This window comes from Sinocyclocheilus anshuiensis, unplaced genomic scaffold, assembly GCF_001515605.1.
Source record: "Sinocyclocheilus anshuiensis isolate Anshui unplaced genomic scaffold, SAMN03320099.WGS_v1.1 scaffold940, whole genome shotgun sequence".
Lineage (NCBI taxonomy): Eukaryota > Metazoa > Chordata > Actinopteri > Cypriniformes > Cyprinidae > Sinocyclocheilus > Sinocyclocheilus anshuiensis.
Window position 1 is genome coordinate 830,588 of NW_015549620.1, and position 16,527 is coordinate 847,114.

Here is a 16,527-nt window from a genome sequence, read left to right on the forward strand (position 1 = left end):
TCTTTCAAAAGAAGAAAAAAAATCTTACAAGCCACACATTTTTGAACAGTAGTGTGTTTGTACGTAACAGCAAATATGTGAGTTTTGATTTTCAGTTTCAAAACTAATAGAATTATGAGGTTGGGTGACACAATTAGACTATAGTCAGCATCTTTCAGCCCAGGACACCCTCTTCTGTATCTACTCTGAGACCATTAAATATCCACTTAAAGACACAGAAAGTCGAAGAGCTCTTCCATTAACTGTGCTTCTTAATATACATTACAGAGCAGACTTCATAAAAGCAGTTTTTTTTAAACTTCCCTAGTGCATCTGTGGGGATATATTAAGTGAATAAATCAAAAACCTCCCGAGACAGAGAATATTAAACATTTGGAAACTATTTATTGAACATTTATAACCAAATATCTGTTAAATACATAATTTATTCTTATACTTTATGTCTCAGTGACAAAGAAAGAATACCAATATTTACACTTTGTATATGGAATGTTGCATGACACTTTAAGGCGCAAAGTCTTTTGGCTTTCATTTGATCAGAACAACATTGAAGGTAATGAAGCTGTCAGGAAGGGTGAAAATCATGATTATTCAGCTAAGAGTAAATTAACATGCCTTGAACTCCTCATTTCAAGTGCCTTAAAATGAGGCAAGGTTTATAAATTATACTTTGAAAAAGACAAAAATCTTTGTATATTACACATAACTGGCTCCACACTACCGCACACATCACAACTGCGTCTCCTAGGCGACGGTTTTGAAGGTCTGCAGTATCAAGTTAGTTTGGTGGATAAGCCTGTTGGCACTGATAAAGACGTTTATTGCCCTGCGGACGAGAAAGAGAAAAGTCAGTGCTCAGGACATCAATTGGCTGATCATTTTTAATTGAGAAAAGCACTTTCATAGAAGATGTAAAATAGATGTCTGCTAGAAACATGAGTGCGCTTTGAAAAAACATCTGTCACTGTCTGCTTGCTTACTTTCCATCTTTGAAGTATGTTTTCAGCGTATCACTGAAGCTTTTGGAGTACTTCACAAACTCCTTCTTTTGGTGTTCAAGTGCCTGGGGACAAAAAGTTAAACATGTTAATATTTCATACATACAAAATGTGCAGAGCGGGGGTGGCAAGGACTGGACTTGAGAACCACTGACCTACATTAATTTTTCTGTTAAAACTTTTGAGATGTAAAGTCATTTAAAGGTTTTAGCCATTAGGTTGTCATGGCTACAAAGTTGTATAATTAGATGCAACTTTACACAGAAAAGGTTAGTAAGCCATTTTTTCACACTAAAATCATGTTAACATACATAATGTTTTTGACTTGTATTTTAGGATTTATGGATTGGCCATATTCCACTGCAAGTGTCTCACTGTAAGCTAGATTTATTTTTATTTTTTTTCAAGAAAAGGAGGGACAAGTCAAAATTAAATTTTGTAGTAATCAACATTAAGCACTATCAACTGAGTGCACTATAAAGGAATAGTTCACCCCAAAATGAAAATCTTCTGAATATTTACTCACCCTCAGGCCATTCAAGATGTAGATGAGTTTGTTTCTTGATCAAAACAGATTTTTGAGAAATTTTGCATCATTTACTCTCCAATCAGTTTCTTTGCCGTGAATGGGTGCCGTCAGAATGAGAGTCCAAACAGATGATAAAGACATCAAAATACTGTAAAGTGAAAAACTGTTTTTGTAAGAAATCCATCAAGGTGTTTTAACTTTAAGCCGTTGAGTCCATAAACCATAATAACACTTCCACCAGTGAAGGCCATCCCCGGTCTTCTCATATCAAAATCCACCGACATAATTGTTTAGAACTGTTTTTGCTTGAAAGCCATGCTTGATCTTATAATATTTCTCTCCTGATTCAGATGAGACTACTAGTTTGGAGGAAGCGTTATCATTGGAGGACTTATTTGAAGTTAAAAATATCTTGATGGATAGGTTTAATTACACAGCTAACATTATACATTAAACACATCTTTTCACTTCACATTGATGGACTGGAGTTGTGTGGATTACTTGTGGATTATTATAATCCATGGATTACTGTGATGTTTTTATCAGCTGTTTGGTCTCTCATTCTGATGGCACCCATTCACTGCAGAGGATCCACTGGTGGGCAAATGATGTAATTCTACAATTTCCAAAGTCTGTTCCCATGAAGGAATAAACTCAGCTATTTCTTAGATGACCTGAGGGTGTACATTTATTCAAAATGTCAATTTTTTGGGTAAACTTTAATTTGTAGTAATCCCAATATTATTAAAAAAAAAAACATCCCAACTTGCTTATTCAACAGTGAAAATTTTATCTGTGAAATAAGAAATACTTACCCTGCGATTCTGATACTGATATTTCTTAAAAACATTGTTGACTGTGTCCAGCAGCTCTTTTATAGCACTGGCGATGTCTCTGTGGAAATCAGCGAGAGGTCAGGAAAGATGAACACATTTATGAAGAGCGAAGCACTGACTCAGCAGTCAGGCAGTGGAGAATGGCAAGATAATAGAGGAGAGGCCCATTAAAATCAAATCTTTCACGTTTGAACATCTCCTGAGGTCTATGTATCCATGGTATTGTCAGCTATGTGAGATCGCTTAGTCGATTAATTGTTGACTGATTGCTTGATTAAAACGAAAGCACTAGACCTTAAGTAAGACTATAAGGGGAGAAAAATCTATAGGCTCCAAATGATTTTGACTGCAGTTATTGTGTGATCATTACTCTAGTTTGTATTAAGTAAGTACAACATAAGTATTCATTTAGCAGATGCTTTTATCCTAAGTGACATACAGTATACTTATTACTGGGACAATCCCTCTGGAATGACCGGAGGTTAAGTGTCATGCTGATTACCGGGCCAGATCTTTAACCACTATGCCATCAAGGTGAAAACAAGGGACAGGATCCTCACTTTATGGTCTGTAGGAAGCGCACTCTGTCATTGATCTCGTCTGGGATTTTACTCAGGATATGTTTGAGGGCTCGTGCTTTCTCGTTAAGGTCCTGGAATTCCTGTTCAGGTCTTTCAATCAAGTACTCTGTAAAATATGAGTCACAAAACAGGTGCACATGGTCACAAAAACCACCCTGATCTTTACTGGCAAAACAAAGGAACTTTACTGGCCAGTCATTATTTGTATCATTTTGAGTGTTATTGCAGGAAAGATCCAGAAATATGGACTGTACCGGAAGCAAATTATGTTTTTTTACCTTCCACGTCATCTGCAGCCATGCGCAGCAGTGACTCTGTGAAGTTGATCTCCACGTTCTTCTTCTCCAGTATCTTCATGATGATATCCTGAGTGAGGCCTGGGTTCTCTTTCTCTGCCTTTAGAGGGTGGCATTGATTGAAGAGAATTAAACTCACATCAGTAAACCTCATATAATATGAGCATGAAATTAATAGTTTTTTAAAACAAATACATCACAAGGGCCAGATGAAGAGAGATAACATGTCAGAAAAATAAATACTGATGAAAGGACACTTTCAGGAAATCTTACTTTGATAAATGCTGCCCGCAATGTCTGTGCCGCTGACAGGTTTATCCTCTCCAACTGTCAATAGAACAAAATCAAAAAAGACATTTCATATTCACATACTTTATGATATAATATCAATTGTTTTAAGATACTATTTTTTTTCATACATATTTATCAAGAATGCATTAAACTGATCAAAAGTGACAATGAAGACATGTAAAATGTTATAAAGGATTTATATTTCTAATAAATGCTGTTCTTTTGAACTTTGTATTCATCATGGTAAAAAAAAACCTGGGGGAAAAAAAACAACAAAAAAAATGTAAGCTGCACAACTGTTTCCATCATTGATAATAATACTAGGGATGCACCGAATGTTCGGCAACCGAAATTATTCGGCCGAAAATACCAAAAAAAAAGCTCTTTCGGTGTTCGGCCGAATAAGCGAAAAGACCAAATAAATTGTACCGAACAATGGCGTGACGCGATCAAATAGCAACCAGCGCAGAGTTAGAGGCGCGCACTCTTTATTATGCAGCACACACATCAGCAGTGTGGAAGCATTTAAACTGTCGGAGAAAGACGCAAAAATCATTACAAGCACCGACAGCGAGAGACTTTAGAGGAAGGGGTGATTGTTGCTGGTTACAGTATGATGATTGAAATCGCGAAATGGCCTTAAAGGGGTCATATGATGCAATTTCATTTTTTCCTTTCTCTTTGGCGTGTTACAAGCTCTTGGTGCATAAAGAAGATCTGTAAATTTGCAAAGACTAAAGTCTCAAATCCAAAGAGATATTCTTTATAAAAATTAAGAGTCAGCCACACCTACCTAAAACGGCTTCCCACTATGTGGGAAGATTTGCATAACACCGCCCAAATGTTCACGCAACGAAAGAAGGCGTAACTTTTATTCTAGCTGTAGTATTGTTGCTGCTGCCGCCATGTCCTGAAGAGGCTGTGTGCTTCGTTGTGAAAGCGAAACTACTTTGTTTGGTCTTCCAAAAGAGGACGATATCCGCTTCGTCATGCCTACATTCACACATAGTGTTCAAATTAGGATCTGTAATATTTTCTAATGTTTTAAAAGAAGTCTCTTCTCAGCAAGGCTGCTTTTAATTGTACAGTAAAAAATAAATAAATGCCTGATTCAAGAAGGGGGTCTGATCATCTGATGGCCAAAAATGATAATTTTACTAACTTATTAATTTTAAGTTAAATTGTGCTTTGTTGGTATAGTGTCTGCTAGAATGTTAAAAATGTTCAGTGATAAATATTTTTAAATTGTTGTTTTGTAATTGATTTGTTTGTTTTTGAAAAGCAAGACAAAACAGTAAAAAGCACATTTTGGCTTTTTAATTTATGCAATGGTGAATTTTTTTTTTGGCAAAATACATGGGGAAAAAAACTCCGTATTTGGCCTTCGGCCCTGTGTTTAGTTTTGTTCGGTTTTGGTTTCGGCCAAGAATTTTCATTTCGGTGCATCCCTATTATTTATTTATTTATTTTTTGCTAAAACGGTACATTTTTAATGTTTCAATTTTAATTTATTTGGCAAAATGTAGGATTTTAGGTCATCTGCCATAACATAAAAAAATAAGTATCAGCTTATCTGTGTTGGCCACAAATCTAATATCAGTGTATCGCTAATAAAAAAAACTAATATCCGTAGAAGAGAGGAATGTTTGTGCTGAAAAGCTTTCATTTAAGCATGCATGGTGCAGAGTTATCCCAGCAGCACACTAGCACAGATAACAGTTAAACCGTTTTGGTACTGTATCTCTGTACACATTTGTATGGTAACTATCTGTCACAACACTGCGGTTGTTGAGGCATCGTCTTTGGTTAATTGTATTTCCAGCCCTTATACAGGCAGGTGGTGGGACAGTTAATCCGCTCTTTGTTTGAGCTGAGCTTCCCTGCTGGAGCCCTGATTAAACACTCTTTATTGACACTGTCAGTGTGATCAAATAGACATTGTGCTCTGATGCCGGTGGGTTCCCTGCTGAGGTGAATTCTGGTTTCGCTTCCTAATCGATAATAATTTGTCCAGTGTTTGGCTGGGAAACCTGTTTAATACCTTTTTGTGCTCCTGTTCTTTAAAAAGCAAGACAAAACAGTAAAAAGCACATTTTGGCATTTTAATTTATACAATGGTGAAAAAAACTCTGTGTTCGGTATTCGGCCTTCGACCCAGTGTTTAATTTTGCTCGGCTTCGGCCAAGAATTTTCATTTCGGTGCATCCCTAAATAATACGAAAGGTTTCTTGAGCACCACATCAACATATTTAGAATGATTTCTGAAGAATCGTGTGACACTGAAGACTGGAATGACTGCTGTATATTCAGCTTTGCCAAAACAGGAATAAATGACATTTTCAAATAGAAAACAGTTTTTAATAATTTAAGTTTTAACTGTGTTTTTATTTAATGAACAAATTCAGCCTTGGTGAGCATAAATTGTACAAACCCTAAACTTTAAAACAGTACTGTATGCTGTCCAAATGTATCAGTTTGCAGATAACAGCCTGTAAAATGTTTTTATTGTTTGATAACTAAATAATTTGATGAAAGATAAAAATCCATAACTTTGACAGCATGCTCAATTATACACAAACATAACTTATTTTTTTGTACGGTCAAAACAACACTACATATTTGCTTATACTAAAGTGTAAATGTAAATACCTCATTGAAGACTGGGTACATGACTGCATATAATGTCATAGAGACTATTGAATTTGTCTCAGCTTCATTCTTCATCTCTTCCATTGTCATCCTCAATGGAGGCCCACCACAGGAAAAAACGGTCAGTTGAGCCACACAATTTACTCAGTTCTCTCAAGCACTCTACATTTGGAAGGAATACACTGAATTAATGGACATCTACCAAAAATGTATTCTCAACTAATAACAAATCATTTCATGACGAATTTTCTACATTTAAAGGAACAAAACGTTTAAAGACTGTTCTTATAAGCTGTTTTTTTTTTTATTATAAATTCATACTACTTAAACTTAAGCTTTAAACACATTTGTGATAGCTAAGAGAATACAATATAGAAACAAAAATATTCAGTAATATTAAGTTATTAATAAAATGAATAAAAAAATTAATCGTTTTTTAAAATGACATCGATTCAATATCGATTCTCAAAAGCCACGAATCGATCTTTTCCGGGATTTCAGCACACATTTAAAACAAGATCTGATTAACGTGAATCTTATTATTAGTCTTCTCCACTAGATGTCACCCTTATTTACCTTGCGCGATGTTACAACAGAAAGCCTGTCATTCATTCAGTGCTTATCATGGCCATAGGCGTGATTCGCAATGCTCAGGTGAAATGCTATAGTAATGCTATAAATATTGTTTAAAAAAGGACCCATACAAAAAAAAAGTATAGGTTTAAAATTAAAAGTATAGGCATGTGGTTCTTAATTTATTTTGATTAATTCACTATTTGTAAACTGATGTTTACTGTTCATTTTTTAGAAATATCAATAGCATTTGTATTAAAACTATATTCACTGAATGTAATAAAAAAAAATCGAGAATCGAATCGAGAGCTTGCGAATCGAAATCGAATCGAATCGGGACATCTGAATCGATACCCAGCCCTAGTTATTAAGACTGTTACTTTGAGGTGCAATTAAAAAGATGCGATTAATAATATAACTCTTATTGCGTTGAAATCAATATGATCAAGTCTTTCTCAATATAAATATTTTTAAGGTATTACTATTGCCGCATATGATACCAAAAGATAACAGTTAAATAAATAATATTTATGAAGGAATGTATATATGTCACTGCTATGGTTTCCTCTAATTAAGGCTCAGTCAAACTTGACTGTCATGTAGGTGAGGCTCTGCAATCTAGACACCTTGTTTTTGTCACAAAAATATAGCCTAGAAAGTCCATGCTATTGAAACTATGGTTAATTATTTAACCTGCTAACCCGTCCATTACAATGGGCATGCAGCAAATGTTTTTCTAGTCTCTTTTTTTTATGTCACAACCCCACCGGCTCCTTTCGATGTAGTTTGGTTGTTTTTAAACCGTCAAAGCCAAATCAAACAGACCTCATTCTGACGTTATTCAAGCTTTGCTTATTTCTCAAGTGATTTTTAGAGTTAGCAGACTAACGTTAGCTAACCCTTTCATAGCCAGACAGAAGCAGGCTGGCTATCAAAGTTATCAGACAGATCTGTTCATCTCGATATCTGTACACTTAATATGATCACAATCTCAACAACAGAAATACCTGCTCTCGTCTTTGCCCGCACGTCCCACAGCTGAGGGGTAAGTATTAAAGCTTTCCTTGATGCTTAGTTAGCAAAATGTAGCTGTGTTTGTTTTTAACTTCGGAAGTTTGCTGCGAGAAAGCTGACGACTTCCGTCTCCCGACCAACCAGAAAGCACCTTCTGTGGGCGTTTAAGGATGTCTCATATTTTGTATTGAATATAATATAAAAAATTGTGTTGATATTTTAAAATCGTTTTATTTGCAAAACAGTAAACATACAGCATTTACTCTGTAAAAACAAATACAGATATATAAATAATAGTATGCGCGGTCAAGGGAAGAAAAAAATGTAAGGGGGTGACTGAACATGAGCAAAAGAACCAGATTAATCATAATTTTAATAAAGCTAAAAAAAAAATCCACATTTGTATTCACGTAAATATTTCAAAATATAACATACTTTTTTTATAAGTACATTTTATGTCTGCATTTTCAAATTATTTAAGGTTCCTACTGAGAAGCATACAAATTTCATATAATAATAACACAATACAATAAAAGAGCTCATGTACAGCTTTACTATGTAATATTTCTATATTTTTTAGGGAAAGTCCAGATGTGAAGTTCTCAGATGAAAGTAATATACCAGACAAAAAGTAAAAACGAAACATTTGAAATGTTGAAACTTAAAAACAGTTACATTTTCTTTTCTTCTTCAACTTCTTTGTTGTAACTTAAATCCCCTTTACTACATTACTACTTTTAATAAGTGAAAAGAAAGAACTGAAGATTAATTTAAAATATATCTCCCTGACATTAGGAATTAAAAGTTTTCTTTACTTATTTTCATTCAGCAGGGTGCCAGCTCATATCGCCTTAGTAAGATCAAGAAGATACAATGCTTTGATTAAATATAAATGCTAAACAAATCCTTGTACTTGGGAGTACAAGGCACTTGCATAAGTAGTCACTTCTTGGGGGGAAAAAAACAAGGGATCACAGTTGTTGCACTTTGAGATGTGTAAAGCCACTCAGCAGACACTAGAATCAGTCCCCTTCAAATCTCAGGCTTTTGATTGCTTTGCCTAAGATCTTCTTCATCCTCTTTTTATCATTTTTTCTTGGAAGCTCTCCATCTGATTGGCATCCTTTTCAGCTTCTGTGTTTTCATTCAGTTTATCAAGGCCCTGAAACAAAACATTTTTTTGATATTTCAAATTGTCTGTGCTCAGAATTTACTTATTAAGCCTGTCAAACATTTTGTGCATTTACATTCTAAATATGCTGTTCTACATTTTCAGCTAAAGTACAAAGTTAAAATAGTTTTCTACATGTTTCTCACTACTTTTATTTGACTGATAGGAAAGGACTTCTTAAGCATTTGGCTGACCTGTGCTCCATTACGCTCACTGTAGGGATCTTCTTCACTCTCTTCCTCTTCTGCTCTCTTCTGTCTGTCATGCACTGAGTCATCAAGAGTCTAATGGATGTTGCAGTGGGGATGATGAGAACAAGTCATTTTTCATGTAGCATTTTGTTTCACTTCCTCAGCACACCAGTCCATCAATGCCTGTGTTCCCTCACCTCATCCTCTACATCATCTTCATATTGCTCATCTGGCTGGTCCTCTTGCTGCTCTGAATTGCCTGCCACCTATTGATATAGTGCATCAGTAATCTGCTTATCGTTCCATACCAGTGGGTTTAGTTCTTCTGCTGGAAACTACTAACAGCAACTTTGTCAATAGGTTTTTACATTTATTTACAATGATAGAATTCTATAGTATTTTGTCTAAATTAAAAATAAAACACTAAAAATTAAAATCAAACATTTTAACTGCTACATTATAATGTGCAATATGAAAATGAAAAAGTTATTACATGATCAGTGTTTTTTAAGATTTACTTTAAGATGACAAAGGTAATTTAAATCTGTAAACATCTGTAAAAATATTAATGATATACACTATCAAAAAACTATACAAAAATTTGGAGTTGTTTTTGAAGAAATCTCTTATGCTCACTACAGCTGTATTTATTTGATCAAAAAACAGTAAAAACTGTAATACTGTTTTTATTTTACTATATTTTATAATGTAATGTAATTTATAATGTAATATATGTTCAAATGTAATTTATTGTGATGGCAAAGTTGAATTTTCAGCATCATTACTCCAGTACTCAGTCACATGATCCTTTAGAAATCATTCTAATATGCTGATTTAGTTTTAAAGAAACATTTATTATTATCAATGTTGAAAACACTGATAATACTTTTATCGAAACAGTGATATTTTCAGGATTATTTGATGAATAGAACGTTCAAAACAACAGCATTTATTTGAATTTTTTTTTTTGTTTGTTTGTTTTATAACAATGTAAAAGGCTTTACGGTCACTTTTCATCAGTTTAATGTCCTTGCTGAATAAAATTAATTTCTTTAAAACAAAAAAAATCTTACTGACCCCAAACGTTTGAATGGCAATGTATGTTCAATATTGCCAAATAATTATACATTTAAAAAAAATTCCTAGGCAAAATAAATTAAACTTGCAAATGTCAGAGGTCAATATCACCATAGACTTTATTCCATGAATAATATACCAGGAGCTTGTCTGTATCCTTCTTGTTAACTCACCACAAGCTGCTCATCCTCTTCAGGCCTGATCTTATTCGCATTGGTCTTGTACTCTGTTTCTTCTTCTGCCTCTTCAAATTCATCTTCGTTCTGCTTGTTGCCCTCATTCACAGCGTTCAGTTTTTTTTCTTCTATGCCCTGCTCAAAGGAGTCATTTAAGGAGAGAGAATAAGTCATTAATAGAAATCTTAAACTTCAAATGATGTCATTTCCGGTGATAAAACTGTAAAGAAATTGTAATTTGCACTTCAAAGTCAAATAATTGAGCTTTTCGAGAAATAATACAGAGAAAGCACAGCCACAGTGTTTATGCCACACTGCATTGATGTTATTGCATAATTAATTGATGACTCTGCATGCAATTTGTCATTCACACAGTGTGTAAGTGGTCCGAATCAGTTTTTTCCTCTCTACATGTGACACAGATTTCCGAACAGCGTAAACAAACATTGATCTTTTCAAACCTGTTTTAGGCCTCTTTCATGTCTGATCATGCAGTTCTTACTGCAAAGACTCTCAGTGCAGAGAAAAATGTGCAAATGCAGATCAAAAAAAGACACTGACACATTATACATATATTATAACATACACACTGCATTATCAGACACACCTTGTCATGCTTTTGAGTCTCCTTTACATCATCTCGTCCAGCCATAATATAGTGTGATTGTTCTGCATTCCCTGTTAATTAAATGTTTAATTAAATGTGTTACTTTGTGAAATTTAAGAGCAATTTCTGAATAAAAATGTTTCTTTACCAATTTCTTTTTTCAGCGTAGTAAAATAAATGTGCCATTTAAATGCATCCTTAAAGTTTTTTTTTTTCTTTAAAAAATCATATTGGTAGCACTTTGGACTTTTGTGCTAGAACCCTTGGCTTCATAAAATACAGCAGAATCAGAAAAAGCCAATATCTGCCACAAAAATATCCTTCCTTACCAGCGATAACTGTATCCAAAGCCTCAAAGTGTACTTTGGTTCTGTGAAGTGGCTCTGTCTGTGTCTGTTTCTCCAGGCTTTGGCTTAGCGTGTTGCGAGGGTTAATGCCCAGCTCTACTGGGTTTGATAAGGAATGTTCCAGCACTGCCTTTTTCCTCTTATCCTCTCCTCCTCTATCCTTTGATGTGCTTCTCTCCTCTTTCTTGCCGTTTCCCTCAGCAAAAATATCAATTTGCTGAGGCTGCTTCATTGCCACTTTGGTCGCATTGTTATTTTCAATCTCCAGCACACCTTGAGGGGATAACCCTTTTCTATTTTCCTCATATCCTTCCACCTGTAAAGGAGAAACATCCGCATGACCAAAGTGTGGTGTGGCCTGATGATAAGACACTTGCATTAGCCACAGTCACACATTTACATTATTAGGTTACATGAGTCATCTCATCCTGGAGTTGACAAACTAGCCCAAATGGCCTTTGAATATATACTTCAACTGCAATAGAAAGTGAGAATAATTTCAAAAAAGGATTAAGACTTAATCCATTTGTGATGTGAGAGTGTGAACAGCACACATTCATGTCTACAGTAGGCTAATCCATAGACTTCCTTACTAATAAAGGCAAAGTAAAAAACCAAATAGTAAATGAGTTAGTCTTTTAACGTTGTATGTTACATTTCCTTCTGTACCTGAATTGGCTTATTATGCAGCTCCTCATTTAGGTGCTCTACTGTCTCCAGCATATAGCTGCGGGTGCGTTTAGTAGCAAATTTAGAAGCTTGCGTTCTGCAAGTGAACGGCGTATTATTGTGCCATCTCAAAGAGGCACAAAATCACTTTCGTGCGTATGTGTGTATGTATATGTATATATATATGTGTATATATACGTATATACAGTGGGTACGGAAAGTATTCAGACCCCCTTAAATTTTTCACTCTTTGATGCGTTATTGCGATTCTCCTTTAATCGCCTCAGCTCTTCCACCTGAAGCTTTATCCAAACATTGAATTAGGATGGAATTCAAAATTTCTCAAGTGATACTTTGTGATGCATGGATTGGGTAATGAAAGTCAAATAGTATGAGAGCCGACTCTATGAAAGAAAGATGCTAACTCAGCACAGAGACTGTAAAATGTAAATTAAATAAACAGCCAAGGAGAAAATGTACTGAATTTATAATGTTATATATTATAACCTTCATAAATAATTGTTATAAAATATATTCCCCATTCTTATTTGAGAACAAAGGTTTATATAGCGTGACCCTACTGAAGAAATGATTCCTGCAATGTAAGGTCAGGAAGAATAAGTAGTTTACATGTTAGAATGTGTCACGTGGCACATTATATCCGGTAAGATATAATGTCAGTATTAAAATGTTAATGGCAGGCAAACATGCATCACTCACACAGGGTCAAATGCCAGGATGACACATCTGTTGTATTTACAGCTTGACCCTGTGGTCTGAGGCACAGAAAAAGATCGACCATAATATGAGATTTTAGACATGCTTAAGATATAAATATTGATAGGCATGACTTTCCAACAAACTTAACTCTATTTCAAACCTCTTTGCAAATTTCAGCTGTCTTTGTAGGGTGAGATGGCATAAAATGAGGTGAGAACATGATTAGTAGGTTAAAAAGTTTTGAGTCAGTAAAATTTTTTGAGAGAACGAACAAATACTTCTATTCAGCAAAGATACATTAAATTGATCTAAAGTGACAGTAAAGACTTTTACATTGTTAGCAAAAAAACTTTCTATTCATCAAAGAATCCTGAAAATAAATTACACCATTATAATAAATTAATAAATTAAATACTGTGATAATATTTAACAATATTACTCTTTTACTGTATTTATCTAACAAATGCAGCCTTTGTAAGCATAAGAGACTTCTTTCAAAAACATTAAAAATCTTACCAACCCCAAACATTTGAATGGTAGTGTATGTTTGTTGTATTTAATGGTTAGTTTAGCTTGACTATACCATCAGAAATTTAAAATTAAATTGTTTTCTTACATTTATAGCAAACACTGTATATTAAATGTTAATAATAAGTATTGGGATACCCAGCAATCAGTTGTGATATACTTCAAGCATGATACACACACAAATACATCCAGATTCTGGCTAACTTAAAGCAGTAGTCATGACTGTGTATTACCTGGGCTGCAACAAGTGCATTTTTATGGTCTTGTAATGTAAGTGAGAGATGATCTTTTGAAGCTTGCAGGGTTTTGTGCTGTTCCTGAAATGGTGAGGACGAAAAGAATAACTGTAATTTCAGTATGTCTAGAATAGTAAAAGTCCAGGTTTTAGGACTACAAACTGAACAACAATATTATCTGTCCTAAAATAAAATACTACATGCAAATTCTTTAAAACTTCCTTTACACCCTAATCATATAATGCATCACCGAATCCTTTGTAGTTTCTCTGACCTGTACATCAAGTAACTGTGTGTAGATGTCCTGATGAGCTTTCCGCAGCTGTCTGTTCTCCTCTCGAAGGTTGTACACATTCTCTACAAGGAGGAAATCTGGTGATGAAAGACTCTAGCAAATGTACATGGTCAGGCGCATTTTATATGGCTGGAAATGAATTTGGTCTGAGCCTTAAATCTGATTACTCTGAATGCATACAAGAGTTTCACACAGATTTACCTTTCAGTCTGGATACTTCAACCTCCTTCTCCCTCTGCAGGTTGTCTATTTCCAGCCTGTGCTCATCCAGAACATGTTCGTGATCCTGCCCTTGATTCTGATTCTTCTCTTGAAGTTCATAATATTGCATCTTCAAGTCTTCATGCTGGGACTGATTTAGTCGTATACAAAAGATGTCAGAATTATTATGTTTAACATCATCCACAATTAAAATATTGGAGCAAAATATCATTTTTATAACTAGTTCTTGGACTTTTTAAGAACTTCCATTGTGCCATCTCACCTTCAGTATTTGATGCTCTGTCTGCAGAGCATTTAGTCGATAGGTTGATTCTTGCTGTTAGGTGAAAAAAAAGTTATTATGCATCCACAGCAGCTGACAGCAGCTCTATCCTGTTTACACATCATTAGTAATTAAAACACCATACGTTTTAAATTACCTTTTCTTTGTTGAGGGCCTTCTGTGATTCCCGCTTAAACACAAGCAAATCTATGATGTATTGACAATCAATAGAGGCTTTTAAAAACAAAGGTGAAGCAGACTGCATTCAGCACAACCTGGACTCATTATCATTCATTATCTATCATCATTATCAAATCGCATCCAGATTAAGTGGGTTGTGTGTATCAGGAAATCAATTATTGTGCAAATGAACAGGACATTACCCTCTTCAGCCTTCTTATGCTCAAGTCTTTCTTTCTGGAGGGATTTCTCTAGCTTAGAATGATGATCATATACCACTGAAAAAAAAAAATTGTTTTAATGTATTCTGAGGCTTTGGCAATATTGCATATAAGCACTCATATGCAAATGTAATGTATATTAAATTTCCATAAATGAAATATTGTCATATGAACTAAAAACATATAATGTCTTACATTAACAAATATATCTACCCCATACAAATATACATTTTGGACATATATGTCATGTACATATAAATCCATTCTAAAACCAGTCAGTACATGTTGATATTAAATATAAAAGATGAACATGTTAAAAAAAATTATTACAAAAACATTTATAAAAAGATTTTTGTATATATGTTTTTTTTTTTTTTGCATAATGGTATTATTTTCAGCATAATTAAGCAAACGTTATCCCCAAATCATTACTGTAATGCAAATTTCTTCTCATTAGATAATATAAATTATTTTAAAATTATTAGATAATATATATATATATATATATATATATATATATATATATATTTTTATTTTAGTTATACATGATGGTAGCATATATTGTACTGTCTTTAATGAATTCAAGTAATTTTTTTTTTTTTACATACAGAAAAATATCGAGAAAAAGAATACCAAACACTTTACAGTGATTATTTGTGATTATTTACTTAACTGTTCTGAAAATGACTTGACAATAGTATAGATTACATTTATTTTAAGCAAAATATGAGTTATTATTGTGTTCTTTTGGACTGAAATGTGATCTGGACATTTCTCGACATGTTTCACGAGATTCGCCTAGATATGAACACTATATTCTGGCACAGAGAGGTGAAAATCCTCAGTGTAGTGTTACCCAATGTTTGTCAAAGGACCTCATTCAAAAGCTTAGAGGCAGAAAGCACTGCCATCAAGTGAAAGCAAATAAATTTTCTCAAGGAATGTTGTTCACAAGAAAATCTTGATGCTGTTCTGATGCGTGTCCTCTACTTAATTATTATGAACTATTGTGCTTGTAAAAGGGGAATTAACAAACAGTCCAAAACATTTTCAAAAGAAATCTCCGGAGGCATGCATCAGATATCTCAAAACAATCAGATAAGCCCTAATCAAACATCTAATACAAAGTGCCTTCGCTGTAGGATCTTTTCATTAATTGTCTACCTTGCAGCTGCGCAGAAAGTGAGTCTTGATGCTGCTGGTACTTCAAAGCCGTCGCCTCAGTCTTTTTCAGCTCTTTATGCATCTCATATGAGATCATGAAGGCGCACAACGTCCCGCAGACGAAGATGAGAAGTAGGAAAGACTGAAATATTCTTCTCTGTCGCCGTGAACAGCAGGCAAAGAAGGATCCAGAATATTTCCTTTGTCACCTTTGTCGCTACCTTTGTCTTAACATTTTAAAGTGACATTAAGGTAGGCAATGCTAGTCAACACAGATAAGTTGCAGGTACTGTAAGTTGCAATATTCTTGTATGTATGTTTTGTCATATCACAGTTTTATCAGTTCAGTTCAGTTCAATTTTATTTATATAGCACATTTAAAAACAACCATGGTTGACCAAAGTGAAGCCAGATGTGATGGTCTTAACACTGGGATGAGTCGAATGATGACATACATGCTGTTCGCTCGAAGGAAAGTCAAAGGACAGAAAGAAGGAAGTGGAGTAACACCACAGGCTCATAAGGCATCCGACCCCTTGTCCTTTGGTGAACAGCAGGCAAAGAAGGATCCAGAATATTTCCTTTGTCACCTTTGTCGCTACCTTTGTCTTAACATTTTAAAGTGACATTAAGGTAGGCAATGCTAGTCAACACAGATAAGTTGCAGGTACTGTAAGTTGCAATATTCTTGTTT

General features: G+C 34.5%; 2 protein-coding genes across 3 annotated transcripts; both read right to left on the reverse strand.

Annotated features, from left to right (window-relative positions):
• Positions 1-399: 399 nt before the first annotated feature.
• On the reverse strand, positions 400-7,902 carry pdcd10b (programmed cell death 10b). The gene is made up of 8 exons (XM_016448367.1): positions 7,761-7,902; positions 6,181-6,342; positions 3,514-3,567; positions 3,223-3,340; positions 2,924-3,050; positions 2,343-2,421; positions 981-1,063; positions 400-826 (listed from the first exon to the last, which is right to left on the reverse strand). The coding sequence occupies exons 2-8, from the start codon at positions 6,268-6,270 to the stop codon at positions 745-747; spliced, it is 633 nt and encodes a 210-aa protein (XP_016303853.1). The 5' UTR covers positions 6,271-6,342; positions 7,761-7,902; the 3' UTR covers positions 400-744.
• A 586-nt stretch (positions 7,903-8,488) lies between these two features.
• Positions 8,489-15,998, reverse strand: LOC107659375 (Golgi integral membrane protein 4-like). 2 transcript variants are annotated; one of them, XM_016448288.1, is made up of 13 exons: positions 15,834-15,998; positions 14,652-14,726; positions 14,426-14,475; positions 14,269-14,322; positions 13,986-14,136; positions 13,764-13,846; positions 13,487-13,570; positions 11,319-11,652; positions 10,990-11,060; positions 10,380-10,517; positions 9,327-9,395; positions 9,133-9,222; positions 8,489-8,929 (listed from the first exon to the last, which is right to left on the reverse strand). In XM_016448288.1, exons 1-13 carry the CDS (start codon positions 15,928-15,930, stop codon positions 8,840-8,842), a joined length of 1,386 nt encoding a protein of 461 aa, XP_016303774.1. In that variant the 5' UTR covers positions 15,931-15,998; the 3' UTR covers positions 8,489-8,839. The 2 variants fall into 2 exon arrangements, with proteins under 2 accessions (XP_016303774.1, XP_016303773.1); XM_016448287.1 differs by having other exon boundaries at positions 14,426-14,502; positions 15,834-15,980.
• Positions 15,999-16,527: the final 529 nt, after the last annotated feature.